Source organism: Pipistrellus kuhlii, unplaced genomic scaffold (genome assembly GCF_014108245.1).
Source record: "Pipistrellus kuhlii isolate mPipKuh1 unplaced genomic scaffold, mPipKuh1.p scaffold_m20_p_73, whole genome shotgun sequence".
Lineage (NCBI taxonomy): Eukaryota > Metazoa > Chordata > Mammalia > Chiroptera > Vespertilionidae > Pipistrellus > Pipistrellus kuhlii.
Window position 1 is genome coordinate 319,356 of NW_023425577.1, and position 18,140 is coordinate 337,495.

Consider the following 18,140-nt stretch of genomic DNA (forward strand, 5'->3'; position numbering starts at 1 on the left):
TAACAACAACAAAATTAAAAATTAAAGAAGAAAGCGTGTTAGTCATGTTCTGAGAGGCTGCCTACAACATGGGTTCCAGGAGAAACGTATAAAAGTTTGCTTTGCCTGAGAAAATAGGAAACTATAACCAGTTTAGGCACAAAACAATGGCAGCTTAGACAGCAGCCATAACCATGCGTCTAGTTTCTGCTTTAAAGACAACACCAGGCGCACAGTCATGAGATACTTTGCAGGATCTCGGTTCTTCGATGTAGCTAGCACCCCTCATTCTCACGGTTTGATTGTGTTTCTGATGCACTGATTTTTGTCAAGCAGGAGGTAGCTCCAGGGCCATAGGATAATTTATAAATGTGTTCAGCAGAAGGAGTCAATGCCTTTAAGAAAGTTGCGACCAGCCCTAACCGGTTTGGCTCAGTGGATAGAGCTTCGGCCTGCAGACTGAAAGGTCCCAGGTTCAATTCCGCTCAGGGGCATGTACCTTGGTTGCGGGCACATTCCCAGTAGGGGGTGTGCAAGAGGCAGCTGGTCGATGTTTCTCTCTCATCGACGTTCCTAGCTCTCTATCTCTCTCCCTTCCTCCTCTCTGTAAAATATCAATTAAAAAAAAAAAAAAATATATATATATATATATATATATATATATATATTTTTTTTTTTTTTTTTTTTTTTTAAAGAAGAAGAAGAAAGTTGCGACCAGCTGCTGACTTCTGGACGTCTGATACACAAAAGCCTTATCAATGGCTAGAGAGAGAAACACAGATTCTCCCTCAGCTCCCTGGAACTCCCCCTCCCCTGCTCCCTCGCTGCATAAAAACTGCCTACTTTAGCTTTTTTTGGGGGGAGGGGTGAATTTGAGAGATCTTGCTCTCCTGTCCTCTCACTTTGGCAAAATAGAAGGCACATTTCTCTGCTGCCAAGCACCAGTGTCTACGCTTTGGCCTCCTAGCACATCAGGTACATGAGCCTGACTTTCGGGAAGTGATTTGGTAAAACATGGCAATGTCAGTCTTTCTATCTTTTTTTTTTTTAATTTAAATAAATTTACTACACATCAAGTTAGTTACAGGGTGATGTAGTGCTGTTGGGCTGGCAGCCAGCTCACCAGGCAGCTGGCAGAGTGACTGTGCACAGGTGATCCTCTGCATAAGCGCAAGTTCCCCAATCAGCAGTCTCCCAAACGGAACCCATGGCAGATTGGGGAGGGTCTGGGGACCCTATGGAAATGTTGCCCCTTCTATATATATATATATATATATGCTTGCTTCCTTTACACATCAGCTCTTTAAAATAGGATTCCAGCCAAAACCGGTTTGGCTCAGTAGTTGGAGCATCAATCTGCGGACTGAAGCGTCCCAGGTTCGATTCTGGTCAAGGGCATGTACCTTGGTTGCAGGCACATCCCCAATAGGGGTTGTGCAGGAGGCAGCTGATTGATGTTTCTAGCTCTATCCCTCTCTCTTCCTCTCTGTAAAAAATCAATAAAATATATATTTAAAAAAATTGGATTCCATATATAAAGTGCTTACCGACACTTCTGCAGAAAGACAATCACTCCAAAAGAGAGAGAGTGGATGTTTTTCTCCCCGTGGAAAGTTCTTTCCTGGCGTATCAGTGGTTCTCAGCTCTCAGCCCTGGCAGCACATCAGAATACTTAAGATTAGGGAGGGTGGAAGGGACATGCATGATAGCCACAAAACAGAAACGATCGATGTCCACCATGAGAGGAATGAATAAAAAGTTGCAGCATATCCATGCATGGCAATAGTAACCAGCTACGGATACACACTTGAAAGCATTATGCTCAGTGGAAGAAGCCAGCACTGGGATATGTATCATATGATGTCATTCATATGAAACGCCATAGAGGAAGCAAAACTAACCTATACAGACTGGAAGCCGATTCCTCGGTGTCTGTCTAGGTCTGGAGGTGAAGACTGATTGCAGAGGGGCCTGAGGGATGCTTTGTGGTGTGGATATGTGTCATAATGTACTTAAGTGTACACTTAAAATGGGTGCCTTTTGCCTGGCCTGTGTAGCTCAGTGGTTGAGCATTGACCCAGAAACCAAAAGGCTGTTATTCAGTTCCTGGTTAGGGCACATGGCCAGGTTGTGGGCTAGATCCTCTGTGGGGGGTATGGAGGAGGCAGCCGATTGATGATGTTGCTCTCCCATCGATGTTTCTATCTCTCTATCCCCTCCCTTCCTCTCTCTCTAAAAAATCAATTTAAAAAGATTTAAATAAAGAATGATCCATGGGAATATCTTAATTTAAAAAAAAACTTATAAGTGTTTAAAAATAAAATGTGTGCCTTTTACTGTATGTAAATTATACCTCAATAAAATTAATTTTTTTTTAACCTTTTAACCGAGAGGGACCTATAAATACGTCAAATGTAAACAATATCGGGAACGGGTAGGACATATGAATACGTCCTTGAAATATATGTTGCGCCCTGAGAGGGACGGTATATATTTTTTGTAATCTTTATAATTGTTTGTAAAATTTGTAATTTTTTAATTCAATGTTTCCATTTTTTTGTTGGTATTCTTTTCTATTAGTTTGTAATTTTGTATTTTCCTTTGTACTTTATATATAAATAAATGAAATATATATATATATTTCATTTATTTTAATTAAGTATAAATAAATAAAAAATAATATGAAATTACGTCCTCTGGGCGTGATGTACTGACACGTCCTAGTGAAAGAGTACGCGCCCGTTACAGGTTGCATAATTAGAAAGGGTAATTAGAAAGGGAACTCCCTGGTTAACAGGTTAAATATAGATATTCAGGATCTACCAGAGACCAGTTATCAAATTCTCTGGGCAGGGGCCTGGCCATCTGTATTACTTGGACATCCTCCAGGTGGTAATTATTTGTAGCCGGTAAAGTGAACCGCTTAGTCTCACGATAGCCTTTCTGCTGTGCAGCACCAGCACTGACTGTGCGTTTAAAGATGAGCTTTTAAAGCCACATGTGGCAGCCCCACATTCTACAGATGCCACAGAGCTGGTTACTCATCAGCTCCCACTCCTCTGGCTGCTGCAGCTGAAGTTAAGTCCACAGGCTCTGGTTCAAATCTCTCATCCACTATCTAGCTCTGTGACCTTGGGCTGGCAATTTTGTCTTTCCGGGCTTCAGTTTCCTCAGTTGTAAAATGGGCAGGATGATAATATAGAGGTGTCATGAGGATTAGATGGTTAAATGAGCTAATGTAAATAATGTTCTTAGAAGACTCGCTACTACATAGCAAGTACTCTGTAAACGCTGGGTCCCGCGCTCGCTCTCCTGGGTTCCCTTCCCTCGCTCTTACTTTCTTCTTGCCGCAGTATTCTCTCCTCCATATCCGAGAAGAATGTTCTATGTGTGGACTTCTCCCCTGTTGAAAATTGGTCTGGTGCTTCCAGGGCTGTTTTTGTGGCTGACACTGAGGAAGCAGAAAATAGAGGAGAGAGACACTCGCGGAAAAGGCTCACGGCCCTGCTGTCTGGCTTGGTGATTTACACCAACGGTCAGACCCGCCATCTGCACCTCCTCCTCTTAGGGGAGAGTGCCTGTGTCAGGGGAGAAGGAAGGAGCCAGGGCTTCATTTCTTCGTTTCGACAGGCTTTGTTTTTTCCTTCCCCTGGAGTCTTCTGAGTGTCATGCTGGTTTGTAGGTCCTATGAGTTCTACATGGCTAGTAGGGGACTTTGTCCTTCCAGGGGTACCTCTGGACTCCTCCCGACTGGTGCTTCCTGTGCTGCATTTACCTCTTGGGGCTGCCAGAGCTCCCGAGCTCCCTGGGTTCAAGACATTTGGGGAATAGAGCCCCCATGAGAACCAGGACTCCCCCTACCCCAACCTGTCTGGTCAGACCTGAGTCTAACTCGGTGTTCACCTGCCTTCCCTCCTCGCCTCCCACAGAGCAACGACGCCTCAGGGAACACTTGGAACTGGTTGTACTTCATCCCCCTCATCATCATCGGCTCCTTTTTTATGCTGAACCTCGTGCTGGGAGTGCTGTCAGGGTAAGTCTCTGCGGCTCCCCCATCCCGCTCTCCTGGCCGTCTTCTTCCCAGGAGGGATCCATCAGAGCTTGTTTTCTTTCTCCCCGGGCAGGGAAAGTCTTCCCTTGCTTTGGGTTAGCCAGACAGTTATTAGCAAGCCATGTACAGTGTGTGGGTTGTGCAGAGCTGGGGGAACCCAGTGAAGGGACTCATGGAGGGGCTGAAATCCAGCCCAGACTTGACTCACCACAGGGTGTCCCTGGCATGGAGCTACCTCTTCTCAGGGAAAGGGGAGCTTCTTCCAATGCAAACCTCTCATTCAGAAGGTTTGCCCAAATGTTTCAGACCTACAACACAAGAAAATTCTATAGAATTTTGCTTTCTGTCATTTACAAAACAAAACAAAACAAAAACAACAACAATAGGTTGGTTTCCCCTTCCTCTGTTTTCCAAATATAAAATTGTATCCTATAGGCAAGCATGCATTTTTATGGTACATACTAGAGGCCCGGTGCACGGATTCAGCCTGGCCTGGCCTGGCCTGTGCCCTCTCACAATGTGAGACCCCTCGGGGGATGTCAGAGAGCCGGTTTCTGCCCAATCCCCTCAGGCCAGGCTGAGGGAGCCCACCAGTGCATGACTGAGGCTGGAGAGGGACTGCAGGAAGACTCCAGGGCATGGCCAGCCCAGCTCACCTAGTCCCAGCAGCAAGCAAACCTAACGGTTGGAGTATCTGCCCCCTGGTGGTTAGTGCGCATCATTGCGACTGGTAGAACAGGTGCACGAACAGTCTGACACTTAGCTTATTAGGCTTTTATTGTATAGGATTGTTCCATATCCCCAGGATTGGTTTCTTCGGTTTCATCACAAATGAGTTTCAGTTTTCTTACCATCAAGAAGTCTGGAACTGGTTTGCTCCCTGGTGCCATCAGGGACCTCAATTTCTTCTAGATTTCTACCCTGACATCTTTACTGGAGATTTTCAGTTTTATACACAAGATGGACATCCTACTTCCAAACAGGAAGAGGAAAGAGGAAATAGGATGGGGTGGGGCCTTACCTGGGAAGTGAGGCTACTGGTGAAATCATCAGCTCGTGTCTCATTGGCCTAACTAAAAGCAGAGCTGAACATACTCCGGAGCTAAGAGTGTGGAGAATGAGGACGGCATGTGCAGCCAGCAGTGGTTGACATGGCTGGTTTCTGGCTTTGTTCTGTTCTCCGTCTCAGTGCAGTGGCTGGGAAATGTGGGAAGCCGGCCGATACCCATTCCTAGAATATTCCGAATATTCCGATTTTTCTCCCAGAAGATCCAATGCCACTTGTTAAAATCCTCTGCCCTCTAGAAACTGACACTCCCTGAAATTTCTAAAACAGCCAACTCTGGCTGTGTGTGTGTGTGTGTGTACATTCTGTGCTCCTGCAGGGAGTTTGCCAAAGAAAGGGAGCGGGTGGAAAACCGGCGGGCTTTTCTGAAGCTGAGGCGGCAGCAGCAGATTGAACGAGAGCTCAACGGGTACATGGAGTGGATCTCAAAAGCAGGTGAGGCCCTTTTGTCCTAGGGCCCAGGCATGGACAGCCCCGGCCACGGAGCACACAGCCGTGCATGCCATTTGGAGATGGACGAGGGAGGGGCCGTGATGGGAGGAGAAAGAGGGCTGAACTGGTGGTTCCAATTTTTAGCAACAAGAATCCAGAATAAGATAGTGAAACTTCTGGATAAAGACAGGAGAGGGCATCGCATGGGGTAGCAAGCTCTAAAACCAGACTTTGGTTTACCTCCCAGTCTGCCACCTCCCAGCAATGCACCCTGCTTCCCCATACCTCTGTGTCCCTGGCTGTTGAATGAAGATCGTGGCAGTACCTGCCTCATCGGGCTGTTCGGGGCTCAGTGAGATAATCCAAGCTAAGTCACTTAGGAGGAGCAGTACCTGACAACAGTGAGCACGTGTATTTGCTCAGCATTCAGAACACACTTATGCCAAAACCGGTTTGGCTCAGTGGATAAAGCGTCGGTCTTCAGACTGAAAGATCCCGGGTTTGATTCCGGTCAAGGGCATGTACCTTGGTTGCAGGCACATCTCCAGTGTGGGGTGTGCAGGAGGCGGCTGATCGATGTTTCTCTCTCATCGATGTTTCTAGCTCTCTATCCCTCTCCCTTCCTCTCTGTAAAAAATCAATAAAATATATATTTAAACACACACACACACACACACACACACACACACTTGCAAGGCACCACTGTGTGCCAGGCACTGTTCCAGGCATTAAAGATACTGCCGTGAACAACACAGACCAAATCCTGCCCCGGGGACTCTACCTTCTAGTAAAGGAGACAGAAAATAAACAAAGACGGTTAATGTTGGGTGCTGCCAGATGCTCAGAGGAAAAATAAAGCAGGGCAGGAGGTAGAGAACTGTCAGAGGAGGCAATTGGTCGGAGTGGGTCTCTCTGGGGAGGTGACCTCTGACCTGAGGGAAGTGAGGAAGGAAGCATGTGGCTGTCTAAAGAGGGGCGTCCCAGGCAGCGGGAACAGCAGGAGCCAAGGCCCTGAGTGAGCAGCAGAGTGGAGTCCAAGCAATGAAGCCAGTGTGGCTGGAGCCAAGGGAAGGGGAGAGTGGGAGGAGAGGAAGACGGGGAGGTGACGGGGCCCGGATCCGGGAAAAGCCTATGAGTAGGTTTTATTCTGTTTTGTTTTGTTTGTTTGTTTTTGGGGTGGGGGGGGTTGTTCTGAGGGAGGTGGGGATAACGTGGCGACTGCCACGTTTGCTGACGTGAGCCTGGGAGTCAGAAATAGCTGAGCAGCACGTTTCCGGCTGATGGCGCTGTCGCCGTCGGCCAAGGGACGCGGCCGGGCAGACCCTTCTCCTTTCCGTCCGAGGGGAGGAGTCCTCCGGACACCGGAGACTAACTGTGTGCTCTTCTTCCTCAGAAGAGGTGATCCTCGCCGAGGATGAGACTGACGGGGAGCAGAGGCACCCCTTTGATGGTAACTTCTGGACCTGGCTGGGGGGGGGGGGGGGGGGGTCTGGAGGAGCGGGAGGAACAGGCCCCGGGGTCCTAAGGGGCCTCCAGGGGATGGATGGTCAGCATCCAGTTGGTGCCAAGAACAAACATGAGATTGGGTCAGGGTCAGGGTCAGGGTCAGGGTCGGGAAGATACAGGGAAAGGCAGGAATCTGCTTCCTCGAGGGATTTCAGGACCTCGGCAGAGTCTGCACCTTCTGGCCAACCCTTTCTGCCTTTACCATGTCCCATCCCCTTCTGCTTTGTGCCTCCTTTTTCCTCATCTACACAACGGGCACGGCCACAGTGATTGTTTCTAAGGGCTACCTCGATTCTTCCAAATAGAAGGCCTAGCACAGTGCCCGGCTCAGGGTCAGCGCCCTTTGTGTTTGCTAAATTAAAAAAAAAAAAAAATAGTAATAATTTCACCACGAATCCAGCTAACTGTTAAGGGCCCTTGTCTCCTGTGTTAGAGGTTCGGCTAGATGGAACCAGTTTTTATTGGAAATGCCAGGCGTTAGAAAGACGTGAAGGAGCTGGGGACCCCGTCCCCTAAGTTACCAACTGGATTTTACTAGTTGAGGGGAAGGGAGGAGATTGCCCATGGGGTTGACTGAGTCACTGTATTAGAAATTAATGCCCCAACTCACTGTCCCCTGGAGAGCTCTGTGGCAGTGAAGCGTCAATACTGAGGGAGGCGTCCCCCGTCCAGCCTGCTTAGCAGTATACAAAGTCCAGGGGAGGCCGTCTCCACGGAGTCACTGTGTACCCCAGAGCCCTCCCCTTCACCCCCTACCCGCCAGAAGGGATGCAGTGGCTGAGATCCCAGACTTAGACTGAACACGGCCCTTGAGTACCCACATGACCTCCCTGCGTCCCAGTCTGCACATCTGTAACATGGGCACGCTGTTCCTTCCCGCCAACCTGGGCTGCCGCGAGGGTGCGCGCCAGCGCCACCTAGCGTGTCCCCGGGGGAGCGCCGGGCCCGAGGACGCACGCAGTCGCATCACTGCTGCCGCAAAAAGGGTCACGTCTTTTTCTCTTGCCATGTTTCCATTGTTGGAGCTCTGCGGAGAGCCACCATCAAGAAGAGCAAGACGGATCTGCTCAACCCCGAGGAGGCGGAGGACCAGCTCGCCGACATCGCCTCTGTGGGTGAGTCCCCCCGTCGCCGCTCGCCCGGCGGGTGCGAGCTGAAGGCATGGGCACCAGGGGGCTTAGGTTTGGGTCCGGACTCGGCCCCTCTGTGCCTGTGTGCCCTGGGCAGACGTGAGGATGATGATGGGAATAACGGCAGTGCCCGTCTTCTAACACTGTTGGGAGGATGAGACTAGCAGGGGTCTTCAAACTACGGCCCGCGGGCCACATGCGGCCCGCAGAGGAGTCTGATCCGGCCCGCCAGGTTTTTTGGGCAGTGAGCACAGCCGAGGTGTTACAGTAGGAATTAGTAGTTCATATAGTCCGGCCCTCCAGCTCTCTGAGGGACCGTGATCTGGCCCCCACTTTAAAAAGTTTGAGGACGCTTGGACTAAAGGATCCTCCATCGGCACTGAGAACAGCTCCGGGCAGAAAATAAGCTGCCAGTAAGGTTGCCTGACATCATTCACTCGTTTTCATGATAATATTATTATTCGTTCGTTATTCAGTGCGATAATCTTATTCATGAGTGCCCCTCCAGTGGCTGCTCCTATGAGGTGCCCAGCCGTGAACAAGGCAGAGACCACACCCCTCACACGTGGAGCTTGCCATTTAGTGCAAGAAATAGATATTAAACAGATCGTTATGCAAAGAAGCCTGTCATGATAATGGCACTGCAGAGGCGATGCCCTGGGAGAGCAGGTGTGATCAGGGAAGCCTTCTTGGAGGAGGTGGCATTGAATTGAGAACTGGAGGCCGGAGAGGGGTTCACCGTGGCAAGGAAAGCAGAGAGAAGCATGCAGAAGGCTGCACTTAGACGGTTGTCCTTGGTTATCTCAAAGGGTAGAGTTTGGCCCTGACAGGTTTGGCTCAGTGGATAGAGTGTCAGCCTGCGGACTGAAGGGTCCCAGGTTTGATTCCGGTCAAGGGCATGTACCTTGGTTGCAGGCACATCCCCAGTGGGAGTGTGCAGGAGGCAGCTGATCAGTGTTTCTCTCTCATGAATGTTTCTAAATCTCTATCCCTCTCCCTTTCTCTCTGTTAAAAAATAAAAAATAAATCAGTAAAATATATTTTTTTTTAAAAAGGCAGAGTTTGGAATGGGAGGGGACATTTACCCTTTTCCTGCTTACCCGTCTTGGTCAAGGCTCTGTTGCTTTTGACCTTCACCAAGGAGACTATCTTAGTTTTTGAATTGGGTTTTTCAAATTCCAAGGATGAACAAGGTGGTGGGAGAGCATTGAGGCAGAGGAGGTAATACAGGACGCAGAAGGAAGAAAGCTGGTGGTGGAACTGTGTGGCTGGAACAGAGAGGAAGAAAGGATGGGAGGAGGAGGGAGTGAAGAAGGAGAGGAGAGAACTTAAATACACGTGTTTCTAATCCACTGGCATCACCTACTTTATACTTTGTGTGTTTTTTTCCACTCAACCCTAGTTTATCACCTGACCGTTGAGTTTTGACAGAATTTCCATTGCGATCTCATACACCATAAGGGCGGTTACCCCAGAGTTGCTTAGCCGTGGCTCCATTGTGTGGTGTTTGAGCTGTTTCCAATGTTTGCCCTTGTGAGGAGCACTGCTGTGAACGTTTATGTACAATTACTCCCCCCACCCTTTGGGCGTGTTTCCTTGGGGATAATTATAGGATCAAAGATATTAACAGCTTTTCAACTCATTATTCACAGAGCACTTCTGAGTTTTAGAAACACACTGAACCCATTTGTAAACCTGCCAACTACCCAAGCGTTTCCGGGTTCCCCGCCCCAGCCATCGGGCCTTCCCCGCACATTCCCCACTTCATTTCCTTCCCAGTGAAGTCGGTTTATAATGATGCCTGTTTTAACTGAGCTTGTTTCCGCCCTAACCGGTTTGGCCCAGTGGGTAGAGCATCTGCCTGCGGACTCAAGAGTCCCAGGTTCGATTCCAGTCAAGGGCATGTACCTTGGTTGCGGGTACATCCCCAGTAGGGGGTGTGCAGGAGCAGCTGATCGATGTTTCTCGCTCTTTCACATCAATGTTTCCAACTCTCTATCCCTCTCCCTTCCTCTCTGTAAAAAAATCTATTTAAATAAAATATATTTATTTTTTTTTAAAAATGAAGTGACCTTTAAAAAAAAAAAGCTTGTTTCCATTTGCATTTGTAACCTCTAGCCACAACACCCTTCCCCTTATTGAGGAACTAGTCACCCTTCCCCTTAATGAGGAACTAGTTCTCTTCACTTGTGGATACATCTCTCTCTCCTTCCAGCAAGTTCAAGGACTAGAGCTCCATCAGTGCTCATTGCATCTAATTGGTTATGTCTGTCCTTGTGTGTTTTCCCAATTAGGTTGCCTCCATTTTTTAAAATCTGATTGGTTTTTTTAGAATAGGCAATCTTTTCTGTTCATATCACATTTATCAAATGCCAAGCACTGAAGAAAAAAAAAAAAATGGGGTCCCCAAGTCAGGATCTTCTCTAGGAACAAGATTAGCTACCTGGACTTACTTAACAGGGAGATGTTATTATTCAGCAGTCATTTGAAAAAAAGATGAAAAATGGTACTACCTGATGTCAGCAAGGATGTGAGGAGGTGGACACTGTCTTATGCCATTGGCAAGTGTATAATTTGCAGTGTATGGTTTGGCATTATTTAAATAATTAATTCTAGGTATTTATGCCCTTTGACCTAGCATTTCCACTTCATATATATATATATGTATGTATGTATGTGTGTGTGTGTGTGTGTGTGTGTATATATATATATATATATATATATATATATATATATCTCCATCCATGTATGCAAAAGGTCTATGGACAGGCCTGGCTGGTGTGGCTCAGTGGTTAAGCATCAGGCCATATGCCTGTGTCATAGGCTCGATCCCCAGGAGAGGGCATGCAGGAGGCAGCCTATCAATGATTCTCTCTCATCATTGATATTTCTATCTTCCTCTCCCTTCTCTGAAATCAATAAAAATATGTTTAAAAATTAAAAAAATATCTATGCACAATTTCTTCTCAGCAACATTGTTTCTGGTGTTCAACAAGTAAAAGCCAGAAACAGTACATGGGCCCAAAACTGGGAAGATAGTTAAAGATATTATAATGTTTACATGCAGTGGAATTCAATACAGCCAATAAAAAGAATGAGGTTGGCCAAAACTGGTTTGGCTCAGTGGTAGAGCGTCGGCCTGCGAACTGAAAGGTCCTGGGTTTAATTCCAGTCAAGGGCATGTATCTTGGTTGTGGGCACATCCCTGGTAGAGGGCGTGCAGGAGGCAGCTGGTTGATGTTTCTCTCTCATCGATGTTTCTAGCTCTCTGTTCCTCTCCCTTCCTCTCTGTAAAAAAATCAATAAAATATATATATTTTTTTTTAAAGAGTCAACTAATGAAGGCTTAAATAAGTGGAACAACAACTCCTCTCCCTCTCAAAATCAGTAAATAAAAAAATAAAGTTGCAGGCTCCTCCCCGGTGGGGGGTGTGCAAGAGGCAGCTGGTCAATGTTTCTCTCTCATCAACGTTTCTAGCTCTCTATCTCTCTCCCTTCCTCTCTGTAAAAAAATCAATAAAATATATATTAAAAAATAAAATAAGTAAAAAGAATGAGGTTGCTACTGGCACGGAAAAAAATTTTTTTTATCAGTGTATGTATTTATCAGTGTACAAAGCAAGCTACACAACATTATGTAAAATGTGTGTCCCCAATTTAAAGACAGTAGTAAGGAGTGCACAGATGTAAGAAATGCCCAAAGTCGTAGAAAATTTTTATGTATTTAGTTGAACAAATTTATGACATTTCCAGCAAATTGATGACATTTCCAGCAAACAATGCTCTGAAAAATGGCAGTTTACCACTTCTTTTATATATTTGAGATTAAAGAGGGAAAGGAAGGAAGATGACATGAAGGTGAGAGAAAGCAAGTGACACTCAGTGTTTGAGTGTTGACCCATGAACCAGGAGATCATGGTTCGATTCCCAGTCAGGGCACCTGCCCAGGTTGTGGGCTTGATCCCCAGTGTAGAGTGTGCAGGAGGCAGCTGATCAGTGATTCTCGCTTATCATTGATCTTTTTTCTTTCTCTCTCCCTCTCCCTTCCTCTCTCTGAAATCACTTTTAAGAAAACTTTAAAAAAGAAAAGAAAAGGCAGGCATTTGGATTACAGGATAGTTAACAAGATCATGTGCTCCTTTGAGAGTGGCCGTGCCTCTGAGTGGTCCGAGGAAGATGTGTTTCTGAGGTCTGTTAACCTAGATGCACAGGAACAATGGACAGGGCTGGCTGAAGGCGGATAACCCTTTTCCCAAAGCTAAATGCCTGGGGCATGACCGCCTTCTATGATCTGCCCAGGTAGGATTTTATGGTCAGATCGCCCTGGGAGGTGGCTTTGGGTTAGGACTATTTCAGCACGCTTTCTAGTCCACAAGAGGAAGGTGTTGAACTTGGAGGGCTCGGAGGGATTTTCACCACTTACGAGGTATTTTTCTGGAATATACGAATTCGTGACACGGCATTGCTTTTGAAATCAGAAAAGTAATTAGGCAAGCTTCAAGTTACGTAAAAGCAATGAGGTCTAATTATAAGAGATCTCGTGGCTATCCGGGGCAGCCAGGAATTTGGTGGAAAAGCAAAGGAAGTTTCCTGAAGGAGGCATTTCTAAACTGGGCTTTCTGTGGAACGGGGAGCGTTTATTCGTGCTCCGGAGCCACCATAATCAAATAGCACAAGCTGGGCGGTTCAAACAACAGATATGCACCTCTCACAGTGTTGGAGGCTGGAGGTTTGAGACCATGGCATCAGCAGGGTGGGTTTCTCCTGAGGCCGCTCTCCTGGGCTTGAAGATGGTCCTTTTCTCCCTGTGTCTTCACATCATCGTCCTGACCTCTACTTATAAGAGCACCAGCCACACTGGGTTAGGGCCCGGCCTCAGAAGCTTGTGCTAATATCATCACCTCTTGAACGGCCTTGTCTCCAAATGCAGTCACGTGGTTAGGACTTCCCCCTAGGGATTTGGTGGGACACAGCTCTGCTCCTCAGAAGGGGGCGATGCAGGAAACCGGGGGAGATGGCCACAGAGGGCTTGTCTGTGGGAGAGCCTGCTCTTGAATGTGTGGCTGACATGAGAGTACTTGCTCCTTGGAGAACCCAGAGTTCAGGCTGGCATTTGATGAACGTGTGATAAAGGGACGGCGAGACGCTGAGGTACGCGCTGTCAGAATGAATAAGACCCGACGGTGTCCTAAGGCACCTTTAAGAAAGCCAGTGATGGCCGAAGCCGGTTTGGCTCAGTGGATAGAGCGTCGGCCTGCGGACTAAAAGGTCCCGGGTTCGATTCCGGCAAGGGCACGTACCTTGGTTGCGGGCACATCCCCAGTGGGGGGTGTGCAAGAGGCAGCTGGTCGATGTATCTCTCTCATCGACGTTTCTAACTCTCTATCCCTCTCAATTCCTCTCTGTGTAAAATCAATAAAAATATATTTAAAAAAAAAAAAAAAAAAAAAAAAAAGAAAGCCAGTGATGGTCAGCTTTCTAAACAGATTCAAAACGCAGGCCAGGGACGTGGTCTCCTGGGACCAAGCTTGCTGCCAGCAAACCCACCGAAATCCAGTTTCTTGGCCTGGTAGCTCAAAAACCACTCTGGCCCTAACCGGTTTGGCTCAGTGGATAGAGCATCTGCCTGTGGACTCAAGGGTCCCAGGTTCGATTCCGGTCAAGGGCGTGTACCTTGGTTGCAGGTACATCCCCAGTAAGGGGTGTGCTGGAGGCAGCTGATGGATGGTTCTCTCTCATGGATGTTTCTAACTCTCTATCCCTCTCCCTTCTTCTCTGTAAAAATCAATAATATATATATATATATATATATATATATATATATATATATATATATATATATATTTTTTTTTTTTTAAGAAAACTTTATTTAAAAAATAAAAACTACTCTGGTCTCCTAAACCACCCGAAAGAGACTTCTAGAATTCCAGGGTTCTGACAAAGAGATCTCTTCACCTTTATTTATCTCTGTAAAAATAAAAAAAATAAAAAAATAAAAGATAATAATAGCGGTTCTAATTAAATGTCGGATGCCCTGGATGGTTTGGCTCAGTGGTTGGAGCGTTGGCCCGCAGATGGGAGGGTCTCAGGTTTGATTCCCAGACAAGGGCATGTACCAGAGTCCCCAGCCCTGGGTCAGGGTATATGCAGAAGGCAGCCAGTATATGTGTCTCTCTCACCTCTCTCTCTCTCTCTCTCTCTCTCCCTCTCTCTCTCTCTCTCTTTCTCTCTCTCTCTCTCTCTCTCTCTCTCTCTCTCTTTCTCTCTCTCTCTCATACACACACGCGCATGCACACACGCACACACACACACACACCCCTGCCCCCCAGGGCCTCATTTATGGTTGATGAACTTATAGAACTTGAGTCATCTGTAGGAAAAGTTGAGCCATGAATGGAAGCTGCCATTCACAGCACCATCTCTTTAGAAAAATCCATCTTTAATGACACAAGTTCCAGGCGAGCTGAATTTGTTTCTTAGGGTTGCCAGCACAGAGCACCACAGAACAACAGCAAGTTATTCTCTCACCGCTCTGAAGGCCGGAGTTCAAACTGAAGTCCAGGTGTTGGCGGGGCTGTGCTGGCCCTGAAGGCTCCGGGCAGGCGGGGGAGATGGGGGGGGGGGGGATCCGGCCCATGCTTTTCTCTCAGCTTCTCGTGTGGTCAGCAGTTCTTGGCAACCTTTGGTTTGTCCGTGCGTCCCTCCAGTCTCTGCCTCTTTTGCCACGTGGTCTTCTCCTGTGAGTCCCTGTGTCTCTTCTCCTCTTACAAAAGGAGATTCATGCACATTGAAAGGAAATTAATTAGAAGGTGGCCAGCAGGGTGGGACTGGACGAGATGGGCCAGGCACACCCTGGAGCCAGCCACCCGCGGTCCCTCCCTGCCCGGCTGCACCCGGGATGGCACCAGGGCTCAAAAGGCATCTGTGGAATGAGCAGGTCCCTTGGCCGGGTCTGTGGGGATGGGGCTGAAACCTGCTCTTTGACATCCCCCAAGGGGTCCCAGAGTGCAAGAGGGCACTCTGCAAAGTTGCTGTCACTTGGCAGCTCCTGTGTTGAGCATCTGCCCCCTGGTGGTCATTGCACATCATAGCGACCGGCCAGTGGGCCAGTCACTTAGCCTTTTATATATATAGATAAGGACCCTGGTCATTGGATTTAGGGCCCATCTCATCGAGTCTGGCCTCATCTTAACATGATGGCAGCTGCAAAAACCCTATTCCAACCAGATAAGGTCACATTCACAGGTGCCAGGGGTTAGGATATCAGCACCTTTCTTTGAAGGAAAGTTCAACCCATCACTTGGGCAGCACTGTTTCAATTTGCTGAATTTTCAGGGCATCAAAATGACAAAAAATCCCCAGATCCAACCTTGATGGTGACATACTGCTGTCCTCACCACAGAACTTTCCAGATTGGTACTGGCCTCCCCTGGCTCTTGACGTGTCTGAACTGAGATGTGTTTCATAATAACATACCAGATTTTGGAAAACTTAACGCCCAAAAGAAAGAGTTTGAAAATCTCTCTTTAATACATTTCTATATGGATTCCATATTGAAATGATATTTTGGAACTATTTGGTTTCACAAAATAACGTATTAAAATTATTTTTAAAACCTAAGGCTTGCCTACAATTACAATTCAAGGCCACAGAGAAAATGTAGAGAGAAGTATAGAAAAGTAGAGCATGGGTAAAAGTGAATATGAAATAAAATAAATATAGGTGACAGAACGCAGCTAGTATGGGGCCTGGTGCATAGTAGGTGTTCAGTTAATATTCACTTCCCTCTTCCTTCCTGATGACAGGTATGCCTATTGTGGGATATGTCTGCAGGCCTGGGCATCAGGAAAGATTTCCTCAGTGAATTGGCATGTGGGCTGTTTGATAGGAGAGTTTAGGCCTAATAATCATTACATGCCTGCATCACATAAGGTGTGTTAACCCACTGATTCCTCCCGATGGCCCTCTGAGGTGGGAAATGTGGCTGTGCCCAGTTTACAGATGGAGGCATAGAGTCCCAAGACGTAGGGTGACTTGACTTGCCCAAGGTCACTCGCCTTGGTGATGGAGCCAGGTTTTCAATGTGGCTCCAACAGGAGGAGAAGTCGGAAGACTCCAGCCCACTGTGAGGTATCTCTCTCTCCCCACACACACACACACACACACACACACACACATGAATATCCCTCCCTGAGCCCTGAGACTTTCAAGAATCTCATTTCCCTTTGCCATGCCTGTGGGTCTGAGCCTATCTTTGGGAGCAGCAGGGACCAGAAATACCCCAGTGGGGCAGGGCCATGGAGCTTCCCTGGGCTCTCAGGTCCAGTGGAGAGAGACAGGTGAGGGGCACACGGGGAGAGTCAGCCTCGGTCTGGCCATCAGCTGCCAGGTGGGAATGCGGCCCCCGCCCTGGTCATGTGTTCTAGGAGTGAGTGCAGTGTGGTAGCCTAGAACACCTTCTTAACAGTCGCCAGACCCCTCTCAGCCTCCGTTTCCTTGGCCATAAAGCGGGTTAATGACAGGCCCTACTTCCTGTGGTTGCAGTGAGGAGCGAGCAGGCTCATGCAAAGTGTGTCCCGCCTGCCTGGTGCCTACAAATGTCCAGGAAAGTCAGCTGTTGTCTCCTTTCACGAGAGGCTCAGTCATTTCAACTTTCACAAACTCGGGATGAACCAGTATGGATGGCCCCCGGGGTGCCAGCTCGCAGCCGCTGTTTAGAATTTTGCTAACAGGAGGCGGCATTCTACAAGATGGTAGCTGTGTCCTTGCCTGGCTGGTGGGCTGAGGTTGATAAGCATGCCTGGTGGATGGACAGGTGAAGGGACAAATGAAGGAATGCATGGATGAACACATAATCATGGGCAGCTAGATGAGTGAATGAATGAGTGAATGAATGAACAAGTGAAAAGATGGGTGAATGAATCAGCAGAGGTGCACACGAATGAATAAATGCACTGGTAAATGAACTAAGGCATGAATAAATGAACAAATAAGTGCACTGTCCCAGGAAGGTTAGGCTCTGCCTGTTAACTAGAGTATTCAGGGCATCTGGAACAGAGCCTGGCACACAGTAGGCGCTTCGTAAGTGCTTAAGAGCAAAAACAGGTGAGGGGCACAAGGAGAGAGTCAGCCCTGGTCTGGCCATCGGCTGCCAGGTGCAGGCAGAGGCACAGCTGGCTCATGACTCAGTGGTGATCATTTCTAACGTGAAATGTCCATGGAAAACCAGGGTCCTAGTCAGGCCTCTTCCTGGAGGCTTTTCGAGCATGCTCCCTGCGGCACCGCTGTCCACCCCTGCACTGGGACCCTGAGCCGAGACGCCTGCCCCCTTCTGCCCCAGGGCATGGCGCCCAGAGTCCTCAGACCTCACCACGAAGGAGAGACACGGAGGGTTAGCTCTGGCGGTGAGAGCCGTCAGCCTCCTCCTCGATACCCCGAGTCCTCCTTGTCACTCCCAATGCCATGGCTTTCAGGGACCTCTCCTCATAAGCTCCGTGTCTGGGGAGCTCAGGCCGTGGGTCGTGACGGTCCCCCCAGGCCAGGGTGCTTGTTGGGGAGGCTGATGGGCCCCCGGGCCACCACCGGGGCCGGAGTCACACCGTTCGTTTCCTCCGCAGGAACGCCCTGACATTCTCCATCCTTTCCCTGGCAGGGTCTCCCTTTGCCCGAGCCAGCATCAAAAGTGCCAAGCTGGAGAACTCGACCTTTTTTCACAAAAAGGAGAGGAGGGTGCGTTTCTACATCCGCCGCATGGTCAAAACTCAGGCCTTCTACTGGACTGTGCTCAGTCTGGTAGCCCTCAACACGCTGTGCGTTGCTATCGTTCACTACAACCAGCCCGAGTGGCTCTCCGACTTCCTCTGTGAGTACCGCGGGGCCCTGGCCCTGCCCGCCCCCGGCCCCCGCCTCACACCGCTCCCTCCCAGTTCTCTTTCTCTAGCGGTGCCCATTCTTCCTTTGGTCCTCGGTGAATCTG

General features: G+C 48.3%; 1 protein-coding gene across 17 annotated transcripts in view; it reads left to right on the forward strand.

The window, feature by feature from the left end:
• The window catches only part of CACNA1A (calcium voltage-gated channel subunit alpha1 A), a 316,764-nt gene that overhangs the window by 202,594 nt on the left and 96,030 nt on the right, over nt 1–18,140 (forward strand). For 13 of the 17 annotated variants that reach the window (XM_045576057.1, XM_045576056.1, XM_045576055.1 and 10 more), the window contains 5 exons: nt 3,909–4,012; nt 5,416–5,531; nt 6,922–6,978; nt 8,057–8,149; nt 17,817–18,026. In XM_045576057.1, coding sequence (XP_045432013.1) covers nt 3,909–4,012; nt 5,416–5,531; nt 6,922–6,978; nt 8,057–8,149; nt 17,817–18,026 — 580 coding nt within the window. The remainder of the gene's footprint in view (nt 1–3,908; nt 4,013–5,415; nt 5,532–6,921; nt 6,979–8,056; nt 8,150–17,816; nt 18,027–18,140) is intronic. The other 4 variants (XM_045576044.1, XM_045576048.1, XM_036422804.2 and 1 more) reach the window with 1 other exon arrangement.